General features: G+C 45.5%; 7 protein-coding genes across 10 annotated transcripts; 5 read left to right on the forward strand and 2 right to left on the reverse strand.

Annotated features, from left to right (window-relative positions):
• The first annotated feature begins 63 nt into the window (after nucleotides 1–63).
• Nucleotides 64–4389, forward strand: LOC116161214 (putative fatty acyl-CoA reductase CG8306). Its single transcript, XM_031474486.1, is given in 7 exon segments — nucleotides 64–730; nucleotides 778–1050; nucleotides 1097–1295; nucleotides 3384–3816; nucleotides 3867–3958; nucleotides 3961–4123; nucleotides 4170–4389. Coding segments are annotated over 7 exon segments (1536 nt in total). The 5' UTR covers nucleotides 64–493; the 3' UTR covers nucleotides 4309–4389.
• A 1364-nt stretch (nucleotides 4390–5753) lies between these two features.
• On the reverse strand, nucleotides 5754–6631 carry LOC116161235 (NADH-ubiquinone oxidoreductase subunit 8). The gene is made up of 4 exons (XM_031474516.1): nucleotides 6512–6631; nucleotides 6352–6465; nucleotides 6091–6305; nucleotides 5754–6042 (listed from the first exon to the last, which is right to left on the reverse strand). Exons 1-4 carry the CDS (start codon nucleotides 6549–6551, stop codon nucleotides 5782–5784), a joined length of 630 nt encoding a protein of 209 aa, XP_031330376.1. The 5' UTR covers nucleotides 6552–6631; the 3' UTR covers nucleotides 5754–5781.
• Nucleotides 6632–6954: 323 nt separating this feature from the next.
• Nucleotides 6955–7750, forward strand: LOC116161239 (histone H1-II-like). Its single transcript, XM_031474520.1, has 2 exons — nucleotides 6955–7087; nucleotides 7186–7750. The coding sequence occupies exon 2, from the start codon at nucleotides 7190–7192 to the stop codon at nucleotides 7679–7681; it is 492 nt and encodes a 163-aa protein (XP_031330380.1). The 5' UTR covers nucleotides 6955–7087; nucleotides 7186–7189; the 3' UTR covers nucleotides 7682–7750.
• A 77-nt stretch (nucleotides 7751–7827) lies between these two features.
• Nucleotides 7828–8213, forward strand: LOC116162367 (DNA-binding protein HU homolog). The gene is made up of 2 exons (XM_031475982.1): nucleotides 7828–7837; nucleotides 7873–8213. Exons 1-2 carry the CDS (start codon nucleotides 7828–7830, stop codon nucleotides 8211–8213), a joined length of 351 nt encoding a protein of 116 aa, XP_031331842.1.
• Nucleotides 8214–10331: 2118 nt separating this feature from the next.
• Nucleotides 10332–20315, forward strand: LOC116161206 (protein strawberry notch-like). 2 transcript variants are annotated; one of them, XM_031474473.1, is made up of 12 exons: nucleotides 10332–10437; nucleotides 10867–10957; nucleotides 11005–11163; nucleotides 11230–11367; nucleotides 11902–12774; nucleotides 15365–15868; nucleotides 15918–16169; nucleotides 16376–17394; nucleotides 18061–18260; nucleotides 18321–18747; nucleotides 19490–19763; nucleotides 19814–20315. In XM_031474473.1, the coding sequence occupies exons 2-12, from the start codon at nucleotides 10882–10884 to the stop codon at nucleotides 19897–19899; spliced, it is 4008 nt and encodes a 1335-aa protein (XP_031330333.1). In that variant the 5' UTR covers nucleotides 10332–10437; nucleotides 10867–10881; the 3' UTR covers nucleotides 19900–20315. The 2 variants fall into 2 exon arrangements, with proteins under 2 accessions (XP_031330333.1, XP_031330334.1); XM_031474474.1 differs by lacking the exon at nucleotides 11230–11367.
• LOC116161230 (GPN-loop GTPase 3-like) lies at nucleotides 20312–21490 on the reverse strand. Of its 2 annotated transcripts, XM_031474508.1 has the most exons (3): nucleotides 21473–21490; nucleotides 21274–21360; nucleotides 20312–21227 (listed from the first exon to the last, which is right to left on the reverse strand). In XM_031474508.1, exons 2-3 carry the CDS (start codon nucleotides 21316–21318, stop codon nucleotides 20451–20453), a joined length of 822 nt encoding a protein of 273 aa, XP_031330368.1. In that variant the 5' UTR covers nucleotides 21319–21360; nucleotides 21473–21490; the 3' UTR covers nucleotides 20312–20450. The 2 variants fall into 2 exon arrangements, with proteins under 2 accessions (XP_031330368.1, XP_031330367.1); XM_031474507.1 differs by lacking the exon at nucleotides 21473–21490 and having other exon boundaries at nucleotides 21274–21406.
• Nucleotides 21491–21702: 212 nt separating this feature from the next.
• LOC116161219 (ascorbate transporter, chloroplastic-like) lies at nucleotides 21703–24031 on the forward strand. 2 transcript variants are annotated; one of them, XM_031474493.1, is made up of 5 exons: nucleotides 21703–22067; nucleotides 22524–22769; nucleotides 22817–23082; nucleotides 23138–23281; nucleotides 23354–24031. In XM_031474493.1, the coding sequence occupies exons 2-5, from the start codon at nucleotides 22574–22576 to the stop codon at nucleotides 23972–23974; spliced, it is 1227 nt and encodes a 408-aa protein (XP_031330353.1). In that variant the 5' UTR covers nucleotides 21703–22067; nucleotides 22524–22573; the 3' UTR covers nucleotides 23975–24031. The 2 variants fall into 2 exon arrangements, with proteins under 2 accessions (XP_031330353.1, XP_031330352.1); XM_031474492.1 differs by lacking the exon at nucleotides 21703–22067 and having other exon boundaries at nucleotides 22212–22769.
• The last annotated feature ends 886 nt before the right edge of the window (nucleotides 24032–24917 follow it).

The following is a 24917-nucleotide window of genomic DNA, read 5'->3' on the forward strand; positions in this document are numbered from 1 at the left end:
TGAAATTCACGTTTATAAAATTGCCAACTTTCTTATTATTTATAAGTGTTAGTATAAATGCTTTCTTTAAATAAAAAATTGCCTACAATGAAAGATAAATACGAAAAAGAAGAGGTTGAAGTTAAGTAACGTGCAACGCATGCGCATTTTTACGGAGTCACGCCTGATTCTAGATACGTGTTCCGTTTACCGTTGATTGTGGTCAATCAAAAAACCGAAAAATAGTTTATTATTTATTGCTTATTTATCTATTTCTCTGTTGGTTCTAGAACGGTCTCGAAGGAGGGATCCGCCATTCCTCACCCAGACGTTCTTTGTGTTTCTGTGCTGTAAAGTTAATTACCGGTGAATTCACTTTTAATTATTTAATTGGTTCCTATGATTTAATTGGTACTGGTCGTTAAGTTTCACCTAAACTACCTGTAAACTTTCCATTTCTCAATTACTTGTCCCCGCAACGCCAGCGACTTCAGGGGAGCCCCTCAGTTTCAGAATGTCCTCAACTCAGTCGGTCGCCTCCTGGTACGCAAATAAAAATGTTTTTATCACCGGAGGCAGCGGCTTCCTAGGCCTTTGCCTCTTGGAGAAGCTGCTCCGCTGCGTACCGAACATCGGCGATATATACCTGCTGCTCAGACCGAAGAAGGGTAAGAGCGTGGACGCTCGGTTGGAAGACCTGAAAAAAAATTCCGTCTTCGAGACGTTACTCCAGTCGAAGTCGGTTGAACAGGTGAGTGCCTGACGTAAAGCGAACGTGACTACAGCCGACAATTTCAGTGCTTCTCGCGCGTCAAGGCGATAGCCGGCGATATCGCCGAGGACGGCCTGGGAATCTCGGCCTCGGATCGTCAGATCTTGGTCGGCAACGTGAACGTAATCTTCCACTCGGCGGCCACGCTCGACTTCGCCGAGGGATTCAAGCAGACCGTCCAGATTAACCTGCTCGGCACGCGGCAGGTGCTGGCGCTCGCGAAGGAATGTCGAAATTTCGCGGCGTTCGTCCACGTGAGCAGCGCGTACGTGAACTCCTTTCAGACGGAATCGGAGGAGGTGAGCGGGTCGTCGATTTTAGGTTCGCTTTTAACGTCCCACCCAGATTTTTTATCCGTTAAAAGGCGATCCGGAGGACATCATTGCGGTCGTGGAAAAATCGAGCGAAAAGGAGTTGGAGGAGAGATCTGTCGAACTGCTGAACGGGCACGCGAATACTTACACGTACACCAAGCAGATGGCGGAGAAGGAGGTGGAGAAGATGGAGAAAGTGTTTCCCTGCGCAATCGTACGGCCGTCGATGAGTAAGTTACAGCTGGTTTACCTCATGGGGGGGGAGAGGGAATCAAACTTTTCTTGCCTGATGGGAGATATTCCATACACAAGATTTCTAAGGAGGGGGGAGAACATAAAATACCACTCTGCACAAAACAAATCAATTACCTCCCCCCCCCCCCAAGCAAAAGGTGGCTTGAGATGACAACTGTCATGGTAGTTCTCAGGAAAATGTGATTGATTTTTTCTTTGTGTCTGGAGGTATTGAATCCCCCCCCCCCACGCTCTTCCGGAATGTTTATGAAAGCGAGTATGCTTATGTTTATTTTGAAAGGAGGGGGGGGGTCATCAAGCTTCCCTTTGTGGGAGGCATTCCATACATAAGAGTTCTAAACTTTGAACGTTTTGGGGGAGAACATAGTACCAGGGGGTCTGGGGAGTATGACAACTATGATGGTAGTTGCTAGGAAAAGGCAATGGATTTCTTCTTTGTGTTCTGGGGGGTATGGAATATCCCTCGGCTCAAAGAAGGAATTAATTACTTTTTCCCACTAGCAAAGGGGGGGTTTCATGGCAACTGTCAAGGTTCTCAGGAAAATGTAATACATTATTTGTGCTGGGGAGTATTCCAGACCACCCTCCCCCAGTATTACGGTCTTCCCGGAATGTTTATGAAAGTGAGTATGCTTCTGATTATTTGTGGGAAATATACAAAAAAGTTCTGAAGGGTGGACGATGTGGAGGAGAACACAGTACCGGGGGTATGGAATACCCTCCCAACTCAAAGAAGGAATTAAATACCCCCTAGCAAGGGGAGGTTTGATGACAACTGTCATGATAGTTCTGAGGAAAATGTAATTGATTCTTTCTTTGTAGTGGGGATTTCTATACCCTCCACACATCCACCCTTCCCCAAGTACTACGCTCTCCCCGGAATGTTTATGAAAATGAGTATGCTTATGATTATTTTGAAGGGAGAGGGTGTCATCAAGCTTTCTTTTGTGGGAAACATACTTAAGGGTTGTAAAGGGTGGACGTTTTGGTGGAGAACACTGTATCCGGGGGCATGGACCCCCCCCCCCCTAACTCAAAGAAGGAATTAATTACCTTTTCCCAAATACCCCTAACAAGGGGAGGTTTGGTGACAACTGTCATGATAGTTTTGAGGAAAATAGAATTGATTCTTTCTTTGTAGTAGGGGGTTCCCATACCCTCCAGACATCTCCCCCCCAGTACTATGCTCTCCCCGGAATGTTTATCAAAATGAGTATGCTTATGATTATTTTGAAGGGGGAGAGGGTGTCATCAAGCATTCTTTTGTGGGAGACATACTTAAAAGTTCTAAAGGGTGGACGTTCTGGGGGAGAACTTAGCAGCACTGGGGGGTATGGAAAACCCCCCAGCAAGGGGAGGTTTGATTACAACTGTTATGGTATTTTTTGGGGATTGATAAAAGTTCTAAAGGGTGGACGTTTTGGTGGAGAACACAGTACCTGGGGGTATGGAATACCCCCCCAACTCGAAAAAGTAATTAATTACCTTTTTCCAAATACCCCCTAGCATGGGGAGGTTTGATGACAACTGTCATGATAATTCTCAGGATTATTTGTGCTGGGGAGTATTCCATACCCTCCAGACACCCCCCCCCCAGTACTACGCTCCCCCCGGAATGTTCATGAAAATGAGTATGGTTATGATTATTTTGAAGGGGGAGGGGAGTGTCATCAAGCTTCCCTTTGTGGGAAATATACATAAAAGTTCTGAAGAGTGGACGTTTTGGTGGAGAATACAGCACCGGGGGGTGTTCAATACACCCCCCCCTTCCCCAACTCAAAGAAGGAATTATTACCTTTTCCCAACAACCAACGTTTTTGATGACAACGATCATGGTAGTTCTCAGGAAAATGTAATTGATTCTTTGTGGTGGGGGGTTTCCAGACACTCCCCCCAATGCTACGCTTTCCCCAGAACGTTTATGAAAATGCTTATGATTATTTTGAAGCCCGCGGAGATGGGGGGGGGGCATCAAGCTTTCCTTTTTGGGAAACATACATAACAGTCCCCCCCCCCCCCCAACTCTAACGATTTTTTGAAATGTTGATATGAAATCGTTTCAGTCGTCGGCGCGTGGAAGGAGCCCGTTCCCGGCTGGACGGCCAGCAAAAACGGGCCACAGGGATTCCTAATGGGGGCCTCTAAGGGTATCATCCGCCGTCTGCCCGTCAGCAAAGAACTAATCTACGACTACATTCCGGTCGACGTCGTCGTCAATCAACTGATCGTGGCCGCGTTTCGTGCAGGATCGACGTCCTCGAAAAAACTGGAGATATTCCACTGCACCTCGAGTACCCGCAAGCCGTTCACGTGGAGCTCCGTGTACGGCCAAATCAATTCCTACCTGCATACGTATCCACTGAAGTCCGCCGTGTGGTACCCGCACCTCAAGCTGCTCCCGAGCGTGACGTGGTTCCGGATTTCCGCATTATTTGTTCACTTCTTACCGGCTATAATCCTGGACGGGCTCACCAAACTGGCCGGCGGTCGACCGATGTGAGCACCCCCGACTGAAGCGAACACAACTAATTACGATTCTCTTCCAGTTTGATGCGGTTGCATCGTAACGTTAACGCCTCACTCGACCGACTCGAGAAGTTTATATTCACCGAGTTCATTTTTAAGGCCGACAACACGCAAAGTTACAGGAATGGCTGACGAGCGAGGATCAGGTTATGTTCAATTTGGACTTGTCGTCGCTCAGGTGGCCGGAGTTCTTCGGTGACCTGGCCAGGGGAGTTCGCGTTTATTTAAACCACGAGAAGATGAGCAACATCGAGGCGGCCCGAGGAAAAGACACCATGTAAGATTGACTGTTTCGAGATGAGAAATTGACTTTTCAAATTTAGGTTGATGGTGCTGCACCTGGCACTTCAACTTGCGATCTATTCCTTGCTGTGGTACACGTTCGCTTGCCTAACCGGTTTGAGCATGTCGAAGTCGATGCTTGTTGTTCCAGTATTTTACGTGTTATTTAGTTTCGTGTAGTGAGTATATATAGGTTGAGGCGGTTAAAAGTATTTGGTGTTATGTATTTTTTTGAATAATTACAATAAAGAATTACAATAACATTTTGACACTTGTCAGTGTTATCTAGTAAAAAAGACGAGTGGGAACAATATTATATTCCTTTCTGAACATCATTTTATTTTGTGCTCCGCGTCCCATTTTTACTAAGAATGAGATCTCATTTGAATGCACAATGATTTGTTTCACCTTATGCTTAAAATGCGCTTATACTCGTTCAATATATTTAAGTGTCAATTTAACATCTGCTATAAAATTTATTTATTTATTACCGAACATTTTGATGGAGAATGTAGCACAGGGTGGTATGGAGTACCCCCCAGCAAAGGGACGTTTGATTACAACTGTTATGGTATTTTTTGGGGATTGATAATATCGATTCCTTATATGTACTGGGGGGTATTGCATACCCCCCAGACCCCCCGGTGCTATGCTCTCCCCCAAACTGTTTAAGAAAATGAATATGCTTTTCCGGAGCATATTCCATACACAAGAGTTCTAAGGGCTGAACGTTCTGGGTGAGAACTTAGCACCAGGGAGTCTGGGGGGTATGGAATACCCCCCAGCAAACGGAGGTGTGATTACAACTGTTATGGTATTTTTTGGGGATTGATAATATCGATTCCTTATGTGTACTGGGGGGTATTCCATGTTGTAATTAGCAGATTCCAAACAAAAATGCAGTAGAATTGGTAGAATATTGAGGCTTCTTTAATTCAAAGTTAATAAGGAGATTCAGTTCCAATTCTAATATTTTTCTATTGTCAAAAGATTACAAGTCAACAACAATTTCTATACCAACCAACACAGTTTTTTTTTACAGCTACTATCATGAGGCCTAGTACGCTTCGCTGCGCTATCTTGTGCATTTCACAATACTCTCAACATTCCATACCCCCCAGACCCCCCGGTGCTATGCTCTCCCCCAAACTGTTTCAAAAAATGAATATGCTTCTCCGGATCATATTCCATACATGAGAGTTCTAAGGGCTGAATATTCCGGGGGAGAACTTAGGGTCTGAAATACCCCCAGCACAAAGAAAGAATATCAATTACCTTTTTTCAAATATTGCTCAGCGAAGGGAGATTTAATGACAACTGTCATGGTGGTTCTCTAGAAAGGGTAGTTCAGTTCTTCTGTGCTGGGAGGTATTCACAGCCCCCCCCCCCTATCTTTAAGAAAGGGGTGGTGTTACCAAACTTTCCTTTTCTGGGAGACATTCCATTGTAAGTGGCTACTAGAGCAAAGTGCACATGAAATGGATCGTTATTTTCGAGTTAGAGATATGTGCATCATTTTGGATCTTAGTTTGTGTCATGACCGACGTAACGAATGGTCTTTGGGGAGGGTAGCAAGTGTTCCCCGATAAAGTAAGGGTAGGGTACAATGAAAAGAAACAATTCCGCTAAATAAATATGGTATATTTACATTAACTAACGATACAAATGATCTGCGTATATATTACTCGCAATTTCCGACTCCCACTTATCCCCGTTATTCAACAACTTCTCCTTGTTGTAGAGCAACTCCTCGTGCGTCTCCGTTGAGAATTCGAAGTTGGGACCCTCGACGATCGCGTCGACCGGACACGCCTCCTGGCAGAAACCGCAATATATGCACTTTGTCATGTCGATGTCGTAACGCGTAGTTCTTCGCGAGCCGTCCTCTCGACTCTCCGCTTCGATGGTGATCGCCTACAAGACGGCTTTTAGAAATCGTGATGGACGTACGCGACGACTAACCTGAGCCGGACAAATCGCCTCGCACAGTTTGCACGCGATGCATCGCTCCTCGCCCGAAGGGTACCGTCTTAGGGCGTGCTCTCCTCGAAATCGCGGACTTAGAGGGCCCTTCTCGAACGGGTAATTAATAGTCGCAGGCTCCTTGAACAGGTTGCCTAAAGTTACGGCGAAACCGCGTGCCAACTCGGTCCAAAATATAGTCTGCGCGGCACGCTCTACAAGCAACAGTTTAAAGAGTCGTCCACGGCTCCCGCTCGGTACCTGTTATGTCTCCCATGTTCATGCTGGGATCCGGGGGGCTTACGTTGATGTACTGCCCCTTGGCGCAGCTCGCCTCATACCGTCGAGGGGGTGTGCATCGGAAGATTCGGTGACCTGCAAGCGAATCAGATTACTTTTAAATCAAATTATGGTAAATTACCATTTCTGGGCACGGAAAATAACTTGATGGTCAGTGACATTTTGATTTTTTGTTACACAACAACAACCAAACTGTTGGGTTGGCAAACCTGAACGTCTGTGGCTATTCTACCGCGAATCTTCATTATTAACAGGGTTATTACAGATCACTAACAGGAGCTGCTCAATACTCTTAAGGACGGATAAAGGTTTTTTAGAAATTTTTTATAATTCCTAATACTCGTGTCTTGAATGTACTTAAACCTATTATCGACTGAAGGTTTTTAAAAACCTATGGACTCTTTAATGGCTTCTCAAAGTAATATCTTTAAGGCGTTTCCTGAAGTTTCTACATTCTAGACAATTTTCAAAATGCTCTGGAAATGGTTTGGGGCGATATCCTTATGAATATTCTGGAAAATGTAGACTGTAGAGTTTGGGCGAGTTTCAAAACGCTGATATGCCCTGTATAATTAACTAATGATAACCAGCAGAAATTTGGCATCATTGCATTGTACTTAACCTAAAAAAACCTTGAACTAAACGTAGCCATTTAAGCACGTTGCATTTTACCTTTTCGGACAATTAATTAGTAATCGTAAGTATGGATTCGAATGTAATAGTAACGCAGGATGTAATTTAGCATAATTACGAAGTTGACATCTTCGCAGGACCTAAATCCATTAAATTTTTCAGCAAAATGAATACGAACGTAGCAGCTGCCAAAAAGGGCAAACCGGCGGTCGCAAAACAGCCACCGGCCGCAAATAAACAAGCTGCGGCGAAATCGCCGAAGGCCAAAGCCGATCCGGCGAAGCAGTCTCTCGAAAAGAAATCCGCCCGTCCGAAGCATCTCACCCCGAAGCAGAAGAGACTTAGGAAGATACAGCTGCGCGTCGCAAAGGTGCAAAATCTGAGGAGGCAGATGAAGGCGGGCGACGCGAAGACGAAACAGGAAGTCGAGAAGGTCGTACAGATGCTGTCGAAAAAGAAGGAGAAGAGCAAACATCAAAAACGGAAGTTGAGCATGTACAAAAACTTGCTTTCGGGCAATTTCGTTGTCAAGGAGGCGAAGAAGAGTAAAGAGAGCAAGAAGGCGGCGAAACCAAAACCGAAAGCCGGCGCTCCCGCTAAGACCGCCGCCGCCAAACCGAAGCAGGACAAGAGCAAAAAGGTCAAGGCGCAGAAGTAAATAAGTTACGTTGTAGTTTTAGGGCTGAAATTATGTTTTTTTCTTTAATAAAAAAAATGTAATCTCCCACTAATTTTTCGCCTTTCATAACCTCACTTTTGCATACACGCGGTGTTGTGGTGTAGAAGTGCGCACGTTTTTGTAAAATGGCAAAGCGTAAGGCGGCAAAGCCCGAGGGCCCCCTACCAAAGTGACCAAGCCGAACGCGGCGGCGGAGAAAGCACCCCCCAAGTCGGCGAAGAAAGAAAAAAAAGTGAAAACCGCAGCCAAAGAGAAGGTGCCTTCGAAGAAAACCACCGAAGCAGTCAAGAAAATCTCTGCGAAGGTGCCAGCGAAACCCACGACGAAACGTGTCGTGCAAAAGGACAAAGTGCACCAGCTCAAATTGAAGGTGGAGAAGGGCGACGAGGCGGCCCGTAAAGAGCTCGAGGAGCTGATTAAGAAATTGGAAGCGCAGAAGACCACGAGCAAAAGGTCGAGGCGTAAGCTCAACATGTACAAAAATATTTTAAAACCGAAAACGGGCAAATAAATCAGTTGCGCTTAGTTTTATTAACTGCTAACATTCGTTTGTATACATTAATTTGTTTGCGGGCCTTTTTGGTCTCCACCTCCTGCAGTTCGGCGATTTTCTTGTCGACTTCGATCTGTGCGTCGGCGGTGTTCTCTTCCAGCCGTGTCTTCAGTGACTGAATCTGTTCCTTCGTTACGTACTTCTTGTGCCGTTTTACTTTGGTTTTTATCTTCAGTTTGCGTTTTTTAGCTTTCATGGTTTTCAGGCGAGTTTTTTTACTTTCCGGTTTCTTTTTAGACGGTTTAGCTTTAGCCTTAGCCATGACTTAGTGTATATTTGAGGTTATGGTTAACACAATTTCTTTAAATCGTAGATATGGTAACTTGGTGGAGAATTTATAATTTACGATGAAAAGCTAACCAGTAGAAAGGGCACATTAATTTAATATTTGGAAGCGAGGGCGAATCTGCCTCCATTAGAAGAATGACCCGGCTAGAAAATTTGCATTTTTAAGTTTTTGTTTCTAAAAGGAGTACAGACGGACGGATCAGTAACCTTAAAATTTTGAATTTCAAAATCTAGAAGAGTATTTAAGATCCTTCGTCACCAAATGTTTTCTCCCTAAGGGTCTAATAGTTTTCAATGAGCTTTTAATGTCGTGTGATAGTATTTAATATCCGAAACTTGGAGAGCCCTTAAGGCTTGCATTTAAGAGTTGTCTTTAGAACCCTAATTGAGCAAACCTTAAAAACTCTTAAGAACTCCAAGGTTCTACAACGCTCCATAAGTTAATATTTTCCAGAGTCGCTATTTATAGCCCCCCCCCCCCTTCCATAAGGGCACTCAGTTGTCGAAACTATCATACTACCTTTTCAAAAGGGACAATAAAATCTTTTTTTCCAATGAGTATTCCATACCCCATATGACCATTAACGTTGTACACGTTTCTGGGGAAGGGCATAGCACCCGGGGCATGGAATACCCCCCCCCCCCAGTCTACAAGGCAGAGTATATCTTCAATAAAAAGAAGGACGCGATTATTCCTTCCCTATATTTCTCCTAGCACTCTTATGGTAACCTTTCGATAATCAAGTCTTCGTGCGCGGGGGGGTATGGACCCCCCGCTGCTACCATATTCCACAAGGGCGCTCAGTCTTCGAGACTCTCATACTAGATTTTCAAAATGGATAATCATATCTTTCTTTCCTGTACGTGGACCATCCCTCACAGCAAGGACTGTGTGTGCTAATGCTACACGTTCCTGGGGAAGGGCATATAGCACAAGGTGGTCTGGGGGGTATGCAGTACCCCCAACAAGAAAGGACGCGATAATTCCTTCTCTATTTCCCTTGCCACTTTCATAGTAACCTTTGGAAAAAGGGAGTACAGAATACCCTCCAGACCCCCTGGTGCTACGTTCTTCCACAAGGACACTCAGCCTTCGATTCTCATGCTAGTTATTCAAATTCTTCCTTTCCTGTGGACATTTCCGCGCCCTACAGGACCATGTGTGCTAACGCTATACGTTCCTGGGGAAAAGAATAGCACCGGCGTTATCTTGTTATCTTTGGTTCCTCTTTTCTTTTATATGGTGAAAAATTGCTTGACAAACACTTCTCTCCTTTTAAAAAGTACTGTATCAGGATTACAGGGACGCAGGAAAGTGATGCATCAGGAGTACAGAAGAGGACTATGGGCTGCCAATAAAAATTCGTCTTTAAAACTTGTTGTCTTCTGATCACAGAGACGCAAGAAGGTGTAGGATTTGTTCTTTTCTTGTTTTATGTTCCCCTGATACAAATGTTTCTTTTAAAATTGAAAATCATAATTTCAGAGGCGCAAAAATTTTCTGATACCTTACAAAAAAAAACAGTTTTCTCGTATTTACTTTTAGTGATATTAGTATGCATGTATAAACCTCCTATCCCCATAAAAACGCCGAAGTGATTTTCGTAAATCAAATTCATGTAAATCGCTGTGGTTTGCCTGTACAATTTCAAATTTCGCGCGTTAATTCTCGCCGTTGATTGGTCCGACTTTCGAAAGTATCTCAATTTTTAGCAGGCAAATTCCGTATAAAAAGTCCCTATTTTTAGTGATTTTTACTGTCGTCCTCCGTACCCTAGAAATCAATGTTGGTAGCGCGCAATGCACTGTGGGAAGTTGATTAAAATGGCGTTGGCGTGTTTTATTGAAGTTTGTTAATTAAACGTTTTTAAAGGTTCTCTCTACGGAATATGCTGTAAGTAGTTTATTGAAAGTTGTGCGGTCGGCGAACGGGTGGGTATACGTTTTTAATGGGGCGGTTGTCAAAGACGGGGCGGTAAAGGAAAGGAAAAAAAGCCGACGGTTTTTATGAAGTGCACCAGTGAAAATTTTGCTTTTTTTTTCTCACTTTTTTGGAAGAGCACTTCGCTAATTTCGCTCAAAATTGATCTACGGTGCGAATTGGCAGGTAATTCTACGGTTTCGTTTTGAAATTGTCGCATTTTTCTTTCTTTTTTCGCCGCGGCGCTTTGTTAAAAATTCATAACCCCAAAAAGTGTAAAAAAAAACATTCCTTGCTCCCTTGGGCTGCACCTTCCCGTTACAACTTCGAATTATCTCAGGAAGTTTAGGGCGTTGGTGCACGCCATGTTTGTTGGAAAATAAAAAGTCACGTTCTGTGCAGGGCAACGTATTGACGATGGATGACAATTTGAACGAATCGTCCGGCTCAGATTTCGACGATGACGAGGATCCGGATAAGATCCAGGTGCCAGGTGAGGTCGGACTTGAGTGGTTGCGTTATTGTATCGGTTGGGCGTAGGTGGCGGAAAGGACCTGGCGGCGGCGGCCGGCATCTTCGAGTCGCGCGACAGCAAGGCGAAGGAGGAGACCAGCGTTAAGCCGCCGGTAATGAGCATGCCGGCGAACAGCAAGTTTCCCGCTTTCAACCCCGGCTACGATCTGATGCGGAACGCGACCAGTTAGTATATTTTTTTTGTTGTCGTTTTTCGACTAGCCCAGTTATTAATGGAGTTGATGTTCGCAGTGCAACCGTCGCCTTACGGCGGCATGAACAGTATGGCTGCTATGGCAAGCATGCTGAGCAGCTTGGGTGGGCCCCTTAATATGGGGGGTATGTTTCCCTCAAGTGCCGGTTTCAACGCTGCACAACTTTTGCAGCAGAGTAAGTCGCTTTGAACCTCGGCATGTAAAAAAAGCACTTTCTGTTGGCGTCTCGTAGTCCTAAATTTCCACTGGCATGACTAATCCATGGTGTAAATGGTGGAATGGTGAGACGAACCGATTTTGACAAATGTTTAAAAAATGAATTTTTTGAAACAAGCCAACTTAATTATAAAATTTATTTGATGTTGAAGAGAGACAGGTATAGGTTTTTTTTGACAAAATGAAACTGTGTATCTAGCGGCCAGTTGCACAAAAAAAATAATCCAGGATTATTGTTTAATCCGGTATTAGGACATTTGATTGGCTTTTTTTTTGACAAAATGAAACTGTGTATCTAGATCTTTTAAGTTGAGAATGTTTTCAACATTTTTGGAACCTGTCAAAAAGTTGAGCCAGAGTGTTTCAAAAATTCAAAAAAGGTCTATGGAGGTTGTCTCACTATTCTACCTCTTTACGCTATGACCACTCTCTTGATTTTGTGTTCTGATACGACCACTAGAGGGCGAGGTTTAATGTTATTGTACCGTTTTAGTGGAGATGGCTGTGATGGGTATGAATATGAACAATCCGTACATACAAAACCCCTTCCTGCAGAACCTCTCCTCGCTAATGTACGGAAATCCGACCGGGCACTCTTGGGGTCCCCAGTTGAGCAACAAGGCGGTCATGTCGATGTGGATGAACGCGGATTCGAAGCAGATGGCGCAACCGCACGAGGAGGAGGAGGTCGACGACGAAGAGCTAGGCGTCGCCGAGACCTACGCCGATTACATGCCCGCGAAACTCAAACTGGGACGTAAACATCCCGATCCGGTCGTCGAGACCGCCTCCCTGTCGTCGGTGGCGCCCGCCGACGTCTGGTACAAGCTCGCGATCCCGGACGAGTCGATCAAAACGGGCCAACTGTCCGCCCTGCAGCTCGAGAGCATAACGTACGCGTCCCAGCAGCACGAACATATCCTACCGGACGGATCGCGAGCCGGATTTCTAATCGGCGACGGTGCCGGCGTCGGAAAGGGGCGCACCATCGCCGGCATAATTCTAGAAAATTACCTCAAGAATCGTAAGCGCGCGATCTGGATATCCGTATCCAACGATTTGAAGTACGACGCCGAACGGGACCTGCGCGATATTGGCGCCGGAAAGATCGACGTTCACCCCCTGAACAAGTTCAAGTACGCGAAGATATCATCGGCGATTAACGGCAACGTCAAGAAGGGCGTCATATTCTCGACGTACTCCGCTTTGATCGGCGAGTCGAACACGGCCGGCGGTAAATACAAGTCGCGCTTGAAGCAGCTGCTGCAGTGGTGCGGATCCGATTTCGACGGTCTGATTATATTCGACGAGTGTCACCGTGCAAAGAATTTGTGTCCCGTTGGATCGTCGAAACCGACCAAAACTGGTAGGTAGTGGCTAAAGGCGCGCAATTCTAATGGTGTGTTCATGTAGGCAACCTGCAATGCAGCGATGTAATGTTGGTTGCGTGACTAACAAACAGTAGGTTATTTTTAAAGAATGTGAATAATTCCCTTTATTTTGCTCCTATCACGTTCATGGAAGCCTTTGGGATAAGATAATCACATCTTTGATAGTTGGGGGGGGGGGGATTGGAAAACCCCCCGTGTTATGTCCTCCGACAAGAGTGAAGTAATTTTGATGGTGTTTTCTCACAGATTATTGTACGAGTACTAAACATTACAGATTTTGGGAAGGAACATAGCACCAGGGGTGTGGGGGGGGTACAGAATACCCCTCCAGCCAATAGAGTGTGTCGTCAGTAAGATTGAACTCTATAATTCCCTTTATTTCGCTTCTGTTACGTTCATGGGAATCTTTGAGATAAGGTAATCGCATCTTCGTTTGTTAAAAACCCCCCCAGACCCCCGGTGCTATGTTCTCCCACAAAAGTGAAGTAATTTTGATCGTGTTTTCTCACAAATTATTGTATGAGTACTAAACATTAGACATTTTTGAGAAGGGCCATAGCACTAGGGGGTCTGGGGAGGTACGGAATCCCCCCCCAGCCAATAGAGTGTGTCGTCAGTAAGATTGAACTCTATAATTCCCTTTATTTCGCTTCTGTTACGTTCATGGGAATCTTTGAGATAAGGTAATCGCATCTTCGTTTGTTGGGGGGGGGGGTATTGGAAAACCCCCAGACGCCCGCGTTATGTTCTCCCACAAGAGTGAAGTATTTTTGATGGTGTTTTCTCTCAAATGATTGTACGAGTACTAAACATTAGACTTTTTTGGGATAGAACGTAGCACCAGGGGTCTCGGGGGCATGGAAAACCCCCCCAGCCAATGGAGTGTGTTCTCAGTAAAATGGAACTTTATAATTCCCTTTATTTCGCTCCTATCACGTTCATGGGCGCCTTTGGGATAAGGTAATCACATCTTCGATAGTTGGGGGGTATTGGAACCCCCCCCTCACACAAGAGTGAAGTAATTTTGATGGTGTTTCTCGCAAATGATGATGAGTACTAAACATTAGACATTTTTGGGAAGGAACATAGCACCAGGGGGTCTGGGGGGGTACGGAATACCCCCCAGCCAATAGAGTGTGTCCTCAGTAAAATTGAACTCTATAATTCCCTTTATTGCGCTCTTGTCACATTCGTGGGACCCTTTGGGATAAGGTAATTGCATCTTCAATTGTTGGGGGGTATTGGAATACCCCCCGGTGCTATGTCCTCCTGCAAGAGTGAAGTAATTTTGATGGTGTTTTCTCACAAATCGTATGAGTACTAAAGATTAGACATTTTTGGGGAAGGAACATAGCACCAGGAGTAATGAGGAGGGGGGGGGGTACGGGATACCCCCCAGCCAATAGAGTGTGTCCTCAGTAAGTTTGAACTCCATAATTCCCTTTATTTTGCTCCTATCACGTTCATGGGAGTTTTTGGGATAAGGTAATCGCATCTTCGTTTGTAGGGGGGTATTGGAATACCCCCCAGACCCCCCGCGTTATATCCTCCCACAAGAGTGAAGTAATTTTGATGGTGTTTTCTCACAAATTATTGTATGAGTACTAAACATTAGACATTTTTGGGATAGAACATAGCACCAGGGGGTTTGGGGGGGTATGGATACCGCCCCAACCAATAGAGTGCGTCCTCGGGAGGATTGAACTCTATAATTTCCTTTATTTCGCTCCTATCACGTTCATGGGAGCCTTTGCGATAAGGTAATTGCATCTTCATTTGCTGGGGGGTATTCCATACGCCCTGTATTACCTTCTTCCGCGGGTGTAGAGTAAGTTCGATGGTGTTCTCCCATAAATTATTGTATGAGGACTTAACATTAGACGTTGTTGGGAAAGAATATAGCACCGGGGTGCCACAGTGCCACATAGCACTATCCTCAGAAAAGGAGGACTTTATAATTTTTTGTATTGTGGCGAACTTTTAGCGCATGCCCGCGCACCAAGGGTGACTTGGGTTCTCCTTCACAAAAAAAAAAAACCAAATTAAACGGCGTACATCAATTCCCCTAAGCGGGGAACAGTAAATAAGCGGATTTGATAGCGGGAAAGGGAAAGCAATTGCAGAAAGCGAGACAACATTCTCCCCCTTATAACTAATGAAACGGAAAGTAGCAAAAAACTTACTTTGCGATTAACGCAGAGGTGGCAATTACTGTGCAGGAAAAAGCAAAAGACAAAACGACAAAAGAAAATGGCAAAAATATGATAAACGGCTCCCCTCTAAACGCCGGCTTTTCCTTCTATATAATTCGGCTATTTCAAGTAGGGATCAACGGGAATCCCCACCCCCCCACCCCTGTCCGCTTATACCTTCGATACGTGCAAACAAATTTTTTCAAAATTTAAGTTAATTAAGAGCGCTTCTATTAAGATAAGGCCCAGCTCAATCGGACGCGTTCGCTGCAACTCATTTCAATCCAATTAACACATTTAAATTGTGAGTTCTTAAAAAGATCTTGGGGGCTTTTAAGGGGCAGCGAGTTTTAATAAATTAAACGAATTTCAGGTCTGACCGTGCTCGAACTGCAAAACAAACTGCCAAAGGCGAGAGTCGTGTACGCTTCGGCGACCGGCGCGTCTGAACCGCGCAACATGGCGTACATGGTACGTCTGGGCATGTGGGGCGAGGGGACGCCGTTCGGTGAGTTCGCCGATTTCATCTCGGCGGTGGAAAAGCGAGGCGTCGGCGCAATGGAGATCGTTGCGATGGACATGAAATTGCGCGGCATGTACATCGCGAGGCAGTTGAGTTTTCACGGTGTAGCTTTTAAGATCGAAGAGGTCCCGCTTTCGGACGATTTCGTTAAGATCTATGACGCGAGCGTTAAGCTGTGGGTGGAGGCGATGCAGAAGTTTCAGGAGGCGGCCGAGCTCGTCGACGCCGAGAACCGCATGCGGAAGACGATGTGGGGGCAGTTCTGGTCGTCCCACCAGCGGTTCTTCAAGTATCTGTGTATCGCCGCCAAGGTTCCGCACGCAGTCGGCACCGCTCACGAGTCCATCAAGTGTGGTAAGCCGAGCGCCGCGCGTGGCGATGATGCGATTTTGTCGACTTTTAGGCAAGTGCGTGGTCATCGGCTTGCAGAGCACGGGGGAGGCGAGGACGCTCGAGCAGTTGGAGCGCGACGATGGCGAGCTCACCGATTTTGTCTCGACCGCGAAGGGCGTTTTCCAGACGCTGGTGGAGAAGCACTTTCCCGCTCCCGATCGTAATCGAATACACCGACTGCTCGGTTTGGAGCCACCGTCGCATTCGAAGAATTCCATGAATGGGGAGGAGGGCGCGAGTTCGACAGGGAAGCGCAAACCTAGTAAGTCTAAAGGTTGTCGCGCGTTTAGGCGTTTTTTTGCTTACATTGGTTTAAATAGGCAAATGCTCATTTGAGTGACGCGCGTATTGAAATCAATGTGAGCGCCCCACCGCGCGTAACTTTCAGGTTTTCGGGATTATCCTCGTACTATCATGCTATTCTTGCATCGTTTAGGTTTAGGCAATTAATGCGTCTCTTTTCCGCAGCTCGACAGGCAGCTGCAAAGGCCATCAAAAGGAACAAGTGGTCAACATCAGACAGCGATAATAACAAAAGCGATTCCGATCACACGTCCGGTTCCGAGTACAAGATGTCAGATATTGAATCGGAAATTTCGGAGGAACATTCCGATTCCAACGCCAGCAGTGACTTTAACCCCTTCAATTCGGACAGCGATTCCGACAACGATCCCTGGAGCCGAAAAAAGAAGGGCAAGCAGAGTAAGAAGAGCGCGACAAAGAAGAAGGCGGCCTCGTCCACCACCCAGGACAAGATCTCACTATTGCTAGCGAAAAAGGGCGCCAATAACAAGGTGAAGACGAACGGGGGGATTTCGGCGGTGTTGGACTCGAAGACGTGCGCGCCGCCGAAGGACGCGATCGAGCGCGCCTGCAACATGAAGGAGGATCTGCTGCACAAAATCGAGCGGTTGGGCGAAAGGTTGCCACCCAACACTCTCGATCAGCTCATCGACGAACTGGGCGGACCGGAGAACGTCGCCGAAATGACCGGGCGCAAAGGACGAGTTGTGCAGACTGAAGACGGTATTCAGTACGAAAGTCGGTCGGAGGTCGACGTGCCCTTGGAGACGCTCAATTTAACGGAAAAGCAACGATTTATGGACGGCGAAAAGGACGTCGCTATCATCTCAGAGGCGGCGTCGAGCGGCATCTCCCTGCAGAGCGATCGGAGGGCGCGAAACCAGCGGCGGCGCGTTCACATCACGTTAGAGCTGCCGTGGTCCGCCGATCGGGCGATTCAGCAGTTCGGACGTACGCATCGGAGTAATCAGGTTAACGCGCCCGAGTACATTTTCCTCATATCGGATCTCGCGGGCGAGCGACGTTTTGCGTCGATCGTCGCGAAGCGACTCGAGAGCTTGGGTGCGCTGACGCACGGCGATCGGCGGGCGACCGAAACGCGTGATCTAAGTCAATTTAATATCGATAACAAATACGGTAGAGCTGCTCTGGAAGCCACAATGAAGACTATCATGGGATATGAGGTAATACTTTGAACTGGGACGCTGCAGATAGAACACAAGTACAAAAAACCACTTGAGGCCCAGCCGGCATCTAACTCTGCAAAAAAATATTTTTCAAAGTAGCACTTCAACAGTAAGAAACTTTTCTACCATCAAAATTTCCAATGGCGTTTTATGGCTTCAGTTCAGCTTGTGTTGTTCTTGTGGTCTATCTGCATGATCTTGCTTATCCCAGTTTCCCCGATATCCCAGATATACATAAACGACAGATTGCTAACCTTGTGCATTTCGTAGGTAGCACAAATACAGGGTGGGTGATAAAGATGGAACCAAAGCGCTCACGCTCAAACCGTTTGTGTTTCACATATTTTGAGGTTAAAAAAATTTTTGCATTTTTTAAAATTGACAGAATTTCTTCTGCACTGCAGGCAGTAAGAAAGAGAAAAAAATAAAAACACACGACCTCTGGTGCCATTTAAAAAAATTCAAGATGGCGGTCGCATTCAAAAACGATGTCAAAAAAAAATTTTTTTAACCTCAAAATATCTGGTTTCATATTTTCCAGCGACCCTGTATACTATTGGGGTATATTCAAAAGCGCCCGCTATATATGCCGACTAAAGAATAAGGTTAGGAATCGGTCGTTTGTGTATATCTGCGCCGATATTCATTGATAAAATGATTTAGTCTCCACTGGTGCCTCCCCCTCAAGACTACAAAGGCGACTTTTTCAAAGACATTGCCGACGCACTCGTAGGTGTAGGATTAATAGTGAATAGTGAGAATATGCCAGGTGTCCTCTCGTTGGATAAAGACTACAATAATATGTCAAAGTTCCTAAATCGCATTCTCGGAATGCCGGTAGATTTACAAAATCGCTTATTTAGGTATGTTGGCTCCCCCCTCGCTAACGTTGGCCCTCTCCCTCCCACGGCTCTTTTTTGCAGATATTTCACGGATACGCTCGCGGCGATCATAACGCAGGCGAAGAGATCGGGCCGCTTCGACCTGGGCATACTCGATCTGGGCGCCGGCGGCGAGCTCGTCAAGAGGGTGCGGACGTGGACGTTCCTCCGAAAGCACGCGACCGGAAAGGCGCCGACGGAACTTCACACGGTGCACGTCGAGCGGGGGATGTCGTGGGACGAGGCGACCGAGAAGTGGTCGACGCTCACCGGCGGCAAGGAGGGATTCTACCTGTCGCATCAGATCCGTAACAACAAGCACACCGCAATACTCGCCGCCGAATTCGATACCGGTGTTAAGAAGAAATCCGAATCTAAGAAGGACCAAATGTACTACGTCTATCGGCCGAATACCGGTTTGCAATTTCGACAGGAAAGTTTGGCCGAGCTCGAAAAGAAATACAAGAAGGCAAGTCACTTTTGAGGTTATTGTTGTCGACAATTTTCTTGAATTTGTATGCGACTTTTTGTGTTTTGGGATTTCTTTTCACACGAGAGATCCAAGGGTTGAATATTTTTGGGGGAGGACGTAGCACCGGGGGGTCTGGGGATATGAAATACCCCTCCAGTAAATGGGAATTTGTGGGAAAAACTTAATTCATTCCTTCTGTGCACTGGGGGGTATTGGAATACCCCCCAGACCCCCCGGTTTTTTTTCCAAAATCTGTAAAACAATCCCCTTGCTCGTAGGGAGTGTCATAAAATTTTTTTTCAAGAAAGCTCTTAAGGGTTGAACATTTTTGGGGGAGAATGTAGCACCGGGGGTCTAGGGGGTATGGAATACCCCCCAGTAAAGGGGAGTTTGATGATAACTGTCATGGAATTTTGTGGGAAAAAGTTAATTCATTCCTTCTGTGTGCTGGGGGGTATTCCATACCCCCCCAGACCCCCCGGTGATCATTTTTGTTTCCAAAATCTGTAAAACAATCCCCTTGCTCGTAGGGAGTGTCATCAAATTTTTTTCACGAGAGCTCTTAAGGGTTGAACTTTGTTGGGGCAGAACGTAGCACCGGGTGGTATGGAAAATGGTTCTTCGGTGTGTTGGGGGGGATCCCAAGCTGAGAAAATTGTACTTCAACCTTTTTGCCGATTCTTCTTTACATTAAGCTCAATTGTGAATTACCGCTAAATCGGACTTGTATCTCGTTTAGGTACAATCGGAGGAAGCGCAAGAGGCGTGGACGCAACAGTACGAATCGTCCCTGACGACCTGCTCGCACGCGTACTGGCGAGGTAACTGCCGAAACGTTAACCTCGGACACGACTGCGAGGTGGGCCTGCGAAGGAGAACGTACAACGTCGTCTCCGGCTCCGTTCTATCGGTGTGGAGTCGGGTGGAAGGCGTTCTCGCCAGCAAGGTCGGCTCTCACAATAATAAGATGCAAGTGATTCGGTTAAAAACCGACGACGGTCTCAAGGTAGTTGGTAAGCGATCCGTTTCCTGTCTCCTTCTCGGAGCTAATCGATCGTTTCAGGCACGTTAATACCAAAAACTTGTGTAGAATCTCTAATAGAAGCACTTTCCTCAGACGCTGAAAAGACAGAAGAGAAAACCTTTTAAACGACTTCATTTAGCAAATTTTTATTTAATAAGAACGCCGTTACGTTTCTTCAGTTGACTGCCAGACGATTTGCGCGTCAGGGGCTTCGCCCCGACCTGTTCTAATCCGATGTAATCGTCACCACAAAATATTGTCAAAGTAGTTTTTGTTACTTAGTCTTAATCTATTTATAATTATGTAAGTAATCCGCTTTTTTTTTAATCGTTACTAGTACTCGACTGATGATTGAAGTATTAAATATAGCGTCTCGGCTTTGCGGGCCGACGATTTTATGTTTTTTACCGTGGCACACCTTATGTGAATAGTCGCCAATCTAAACTTAGAATTACTTTTTTTGTGTGATAATATCTACGTGTATATTTCCGATGTCGGTCTAAGACGGAAAAAAAAAACAGTAAAAAAACACCTTCGAATATTTTAGACTTTAATATTTTGTGCAATTTTCGTTCACACTTTTTCGCTAAAAAGTAATAAATTATTTACCACCCCTAATCGCACTAATTTTCTTCATGAGAAATGGGGGAGGTTCTATCGTTACCCCCCACCCACACTAATTTTCTTCATCGACTTCATCATAGTCTTTCACTTTGACATCTTGATCTTCGCCGAACTGCAATATGTTATCGATCGTCAATAGGACATCGGACACGTTCTCTTCATCATTTAGATTGAGCGGCAAAAATCGTACGAGGGAATGGTCCTCGACCAGCTGACCGATCACGTCCGTCAGTCGCCTGTATTTGTCGTTGAACCACGAATGATTCAGCTCGATGTCGCTTAGCAGAGCGTGCGAGTCGGGCTCCAAAAATCGATCCAGCTGCTTCCGCGTGCTTTTACTTATCAAATCCATTTTCGTTAATAAATTAACGTGCGGCAACTCCAGATTGACCATGACGCTTAACGCAGACATCGTGCCCGATACGAACTTCGCGCCGTCCGTCATAAACTGCACGTCGAGCAGGTACACGCAGCACAAGTTAAAGTTCCAACTTTGTAACTGCGCGATTAATTTCCGGAACGTTGTCAGGTGCGTGTACAACTCGATTTGGCCGGGGCAATCGAACAAGATGTAATCGTCCTCTTGACTGCCGAGCTGTTCTTGTAACCAATCCGAATTTTTCACCAGGTAATCCATACAGAACAGCAGGCCGCCGTTGGGCCCGAACTGTAAGTCCTCGTCTTCCATTGTGTCTTGTACGTGTATAAGGTTGCGGACGTCGACCAATGGTTCATAGTTAAAGTGTTCTGCGGCGGGATCCAGATTAACGACGTTAATTTCTCGTTTCGTGTTGATGCCGTGCTGAACCAGCGCACTGCAGTACGTCGACTACAACAGGTACGATTTCATAAGCTTTACTGCCCCAATACTTTACCTTGCCACTGCCAGCCGGGCCCGTTATTAACTGCGCGTAGCGCATTTTGAGAAGCCCCAAGTGTGGAAGTGGAATCAAAATTAAATACTGAAAAATAAAGTAGGGTTAGAAAACTCAGTAGATCATCTTCGAGTAGTTCCAATGAACTAATCTTCAGTGTACAGTAGATATATACAAAGATGACGCTATATTTCGTTACCTCCTATTCCCTAGTGCGCTGGCACCCAGATCAAGCTAGAGTTTGCCGTAGCCGATCGGAACATGCCCCCTGACTATCACTGCAAATGTGTATACAGTGCGTTTATCTTAAATTGAACATATGATTTTGCATGCAATATATTTCAAGAAAATGCGTCATCCTATAGGAGTAGTTCAAATGGGTAGTAGGCGCAATGAACAATTATCACCTTCAAATTACTGTCCTGCAGATAAATTTCGAAAATTCTAACTAAAGAGATGAAAATTGAAATTAAAAGTTGTACAATGGTCACAACAGTGCAAGAGAAGTGTGATTTACTTGCAGTAGTATCCTGATGAACCAATACTTTCTATTCAACGTACATAACCTAAAAATAATAAAGGCTGGTTCAGTTGTGACACGCACAAATCTTCAATAAGTGTGTGTAGTTGTGAACCGCACACATCGTATAGGTTGAGGCGTTTTTTTTAAATGGAACAGGGAAACAACATTGCATTGTGCATTTAGCCGTATGGAAGTCTTCCGAGCGTGTGCCTCCACAGCTAAGTGAAATAGGGTTCTAGTCCTCGAAGCGCATCCAGTGACTCCTAGGCAGGTGAGTCTGTAACTTTCCTAGTTGCTTCGTGTAGTTTTCCATGCACATGGCAGGTATCATACAAGTGCACAGTATGGTATTATTGGCCTTCTCACTACAGTGTAAAGTCAATATACCGATGTAGGGTTCAAGCACTACGTAGGTACAGCCAACATGCTGGTAGACATGCAGTGGCGTTTGTGCTTATTTGATCAATTGACCTGGTCAGACCCATCAGTTGAAGTCCTCGAAGAGTGAGTGACCTGTTCCAGAGCCCCGAAGTTTGTAAAATTCTAACTCTAACCGGGTTGTTGAATAAGGCCCTGGGTAGGTGTCCCTCTAGTGCACGTGAACTACTTTTTGGTTAACAAAATTGTTGACCCGACGCCACTGGTGGTAGTTCCAATGTACTGATTAGTCCTAACCTCAAAATTTAAATTGACGTGTCAGCTGTCAACTTTGTTTTGGTATTTCTAGCCTCTTTTTCTGCATATTATAAAATGTGATGCGAAAGAAAAGCAGTTACAATGAGAATACACTGGCTGAGTCGTACTTCGAAAATCGTCGCGCTATGCAGCGCGGCAAATTTCATAAACAGCGCCGATCGTGTTCTGATGCCGATCGCTATCGTGCCGATGACCGACCAGTTTCACTGGACGTTACACGCGCAGGGCTGGATACTGTCGGCGTTCGCTTGCGGATACTTCACGAGTCAATTGCTGGGTGAGCGTCGAATGTGCGTCGGTCGTTTGCGAGCTTCGTTTTTGCAGGTAGCCTTTGGGTGAACAAGATCGGCGCCAAGAACATTCTGATATGTAGCGTACTGCTGTGGAGCATCGCCACTTTCGTAACGCCGCTGCTGGCGGAGAGTGTCGTCGCGTTGATCAGCTGCAGAATCGTGTTGGGTTTCGCGGAAGGTTTAGGTCTGCCGACGATCTTTCATCTCTTTGCGCATACGATACCGGTCGAGGAACGTAGTCGAGCTTTTGGGTATTTATTGGCATCGGGATCGGTCGGCCAAACCGTCGCATCAGTTGTAAGACTCTTAAAGTTGTGCGTTAGTTAGAAATCGCTTTCTCTCGTTATTATAGGTGGCGCCACATTTGTCATGGCAAGCTTGTTTCTTCTGGTTCGGTTCCATGGGTTTTGTATGGGTTTTAATGTGGTACATTTTCTATCCCAATACTGGATTAGGGTTTGGACCGCAGGATGCGATCCCTCTCCACATGCCCAAAGTGAGTAGAACTACTCTATTCTTTACGGTATGCCGGGATATACGAGAGAATTCACAAGTTTTTGCTTTTCAGGCGAGTAAAAACATCAGATGGAGCGATTTTCTCATGTCAAAGGCCTTATGGGCGATCTACATAGCGCACTTCGCCATGAACTGGTCATCGTACATAATAATGCAATGGCTGCCGACCTATCTTTCGAGAATGCTCGGGGCAAACGCGGAATCAATCAGCTTAACCGCCGTACCCTACATAGTGAATTCGGCGTTCGGAGTCGCAAGCGGTCACGTCGCCGACAGCCTGCTAATGCGTAACAGCTGGTCCGTGCTAAACGTACGGAGGTTGATGACGAGCATAGGACTCATCGGTCCCGGTTTATTCTTGGCGATCTTTTGCGTCGTCAACGAGTTACCGCTGGCCGTCGTGCTCGTTTCGATTTCGATGGGACTACTCGCGTGCAACTCCGCCGGTCACTTGTCGAATCACGTTGATATCGCACCTAATCATTCGGCGACGACTTTCGCGATTAGTAATACGATTGCAACCATACCCGGAATACTGTGCGGGCCGATAACAGCAGCCCTAGTCACCGCCGCCAACGGAAAGTGGGTGGCCGTGTTTTTGGGGGCCACGTTTATTAATTTAGTAGGAGCATTTGTCTACTTTGGCAACAGTTTAGCTACGCAAGTGTTGTAAATTTGTAATAAACATTTTTAAATGTATGCTAGAAGTAAACGATTATTGTTTTGTTAATTTTTTTGTTTTTACTAAGCACCTATAAGTATAGGTGGTGCTAAGAGGGCTGTGAGAATCTCCGTTCTTACATGCTACCTTGCACATGACCTGAAATTACTTCCTTTGCCCTATTTCGAATTTAGAATTCTGGGTCGCCACAAGTTGATTTCAGCCAATGCATAAGGTAGGGTAAGACACAAAGATTGGGCTGCTAGAACGGACAAGGTAGGTCAAATTATGTATCCCGAGGACTTCAGGGAACAATCCTTATTTCTCCGAAAACAATAAGCTAACGTCCTGACATCTGCCGTAAGTAATTTAGACTTGCATCATGCCGTTAATGCAGGCCACTTAATTATTACCATTGTTGGAGTTGCTTATACTTCTCACAGATGTCGCTAATAAAATGAAGTACTTATCTAGTGACTTATGAAGTACTGACATCTAACGTTAATTAAAGCAACTAAAAAATTAAGAAATTATCTTCATTTTATTCCTGTGTTGTGACATCTGTCAACAGTTAGGACAACTAACATAATTACAGTACCCGTCAGTAAATTGACCTGTATTAATTGATAAAATGTTAGTCAACCTTAATAAAGACAGATGACAGAACAATGCATTATTCTCATTCAAAACAATAATAATGGTAAAAAACCTATGCAAGGCTATACAAATCACGGGTATTGCGCCCCTTTAACCCCTGCTGACTAAAAAATTAAGCCAAGAAACTCGAAAACGATTTTCATAAGGAAATTGACTAATTTCGCCGAAATATTAGTTAGTCCTGGTTAGGTTAGATGAGAAATCCTGTATCAGGAGATTATAGTGTGCAAGGAAGTGATTGAAGGTTTGGGTAAAGTGAGTGAAGTTAAGTGGGAGTGCTAGTTAGGTTAGGTCAGAA

The sequence above is a fragment of the Photinus pyralis genome, unplaced genomic scaffold, assembly GCF_008802855.1.
Source record: "Photinus pyralis isolate 1611_PpyrPB1 unplaced genomic scaffold, Ppyr1.3 Ppyr1.4_LG10, whole genome shotgun sequence".
Classification (NCBI taxonomy): Eukaryota; Metazoa; Arthropoda; class Insecta; order Coleoptera; family Lampyridae; genus Photinus; species Photinus pyralis.

Excerpts from the sequence above, each read along its gene's own strand:
- LOC116161230 (XM_031474508.1), bottom strand. The coding sequence starts at position 21,318 with ATGCGCTACGCGCAGTTAATAACGGGCCCGGCTGGCAGTGGCAAG. Across the intron at positions 21,228-21,273 it reads GCCCGGCTGGCAGTGGCAAG|TCGACGTACTGCAGTGCGCT; the intron begins GTAAAGTATTGG and ends TACCTGTTGTAG.
- LOC116161219 (XM_031474493.1), top strand. The coding sequence starts at position 22,574 with ATGAGAATACACTGGCTGAGTCGTACTTCGAAAATCGTCGCGCTATGC. Across the intron at positions 23,083-23,137 it reads GCCAAACCGTCGCATCAGTT|GTGGCGCCACATTTGTCATG; the intron begins GTAAGACTCTTA and ends TCGTTATTATAG. Across the intron at positions 23,282-23,353 it reads TCCCTCTCCACATGCCCAAA|GCGAGTAAAAACATCAGATG; the intron begins GTGAGTAGAACT and ends TTTGCTTTTCAG.
- LOC116161239 (XM_031474520.1), top strand. The coding sequence starts at position 7,190 with ATGAATACGAACGTAGCAGCTGCCAAAAAGGGCAAACCGGCGGTCGCA.
- LOC116161206 (XM_031474473.1), top strand. The coding sequence starts at position 10,882 with ATGGATGACAATTTGAACGAATCGTCCGGCTCAGATTTCGACGATGAC. Across the intron at positions 11,368-11,901 it reads TGCACAACTTTTGCAGCAGA|TGGAGATGGCTGTGATGGGT; the intron begins GTAAGTCGCTTT and ends GTACCGTTTTAG. Across the intron at positions 12,775-15,364 it reads GTCGAAACCGACCAAAACTG|GTCTGACCGTGCTCGAACTG; the intron begins GTAGGTAGTGGC and ends AACGAATTTCAG.
- LOC116161235 (XM_031474516.1), bottom strand. The coding sequence starts at position 6,551 with ATGTCACTGACCATCAAGTTATTTTCCGTGCCCAGAAATG. Across the intron at positions 6,306-6,351 it reads GAACATGGGAGACATAACAG|AGCGTGCCGCGCAGACTATA; the intron begins GTACCGAGCGGG and ends TGTTGCTTGTAG. Across the intron at positions 6,043-6,090 it reads AGGCGATTTGTCCGGCTCAG|GCGATCACCATCGAAGCGGA; the intron begins GTTAGTCGTCGC and ends GCCGTCTTGTAG.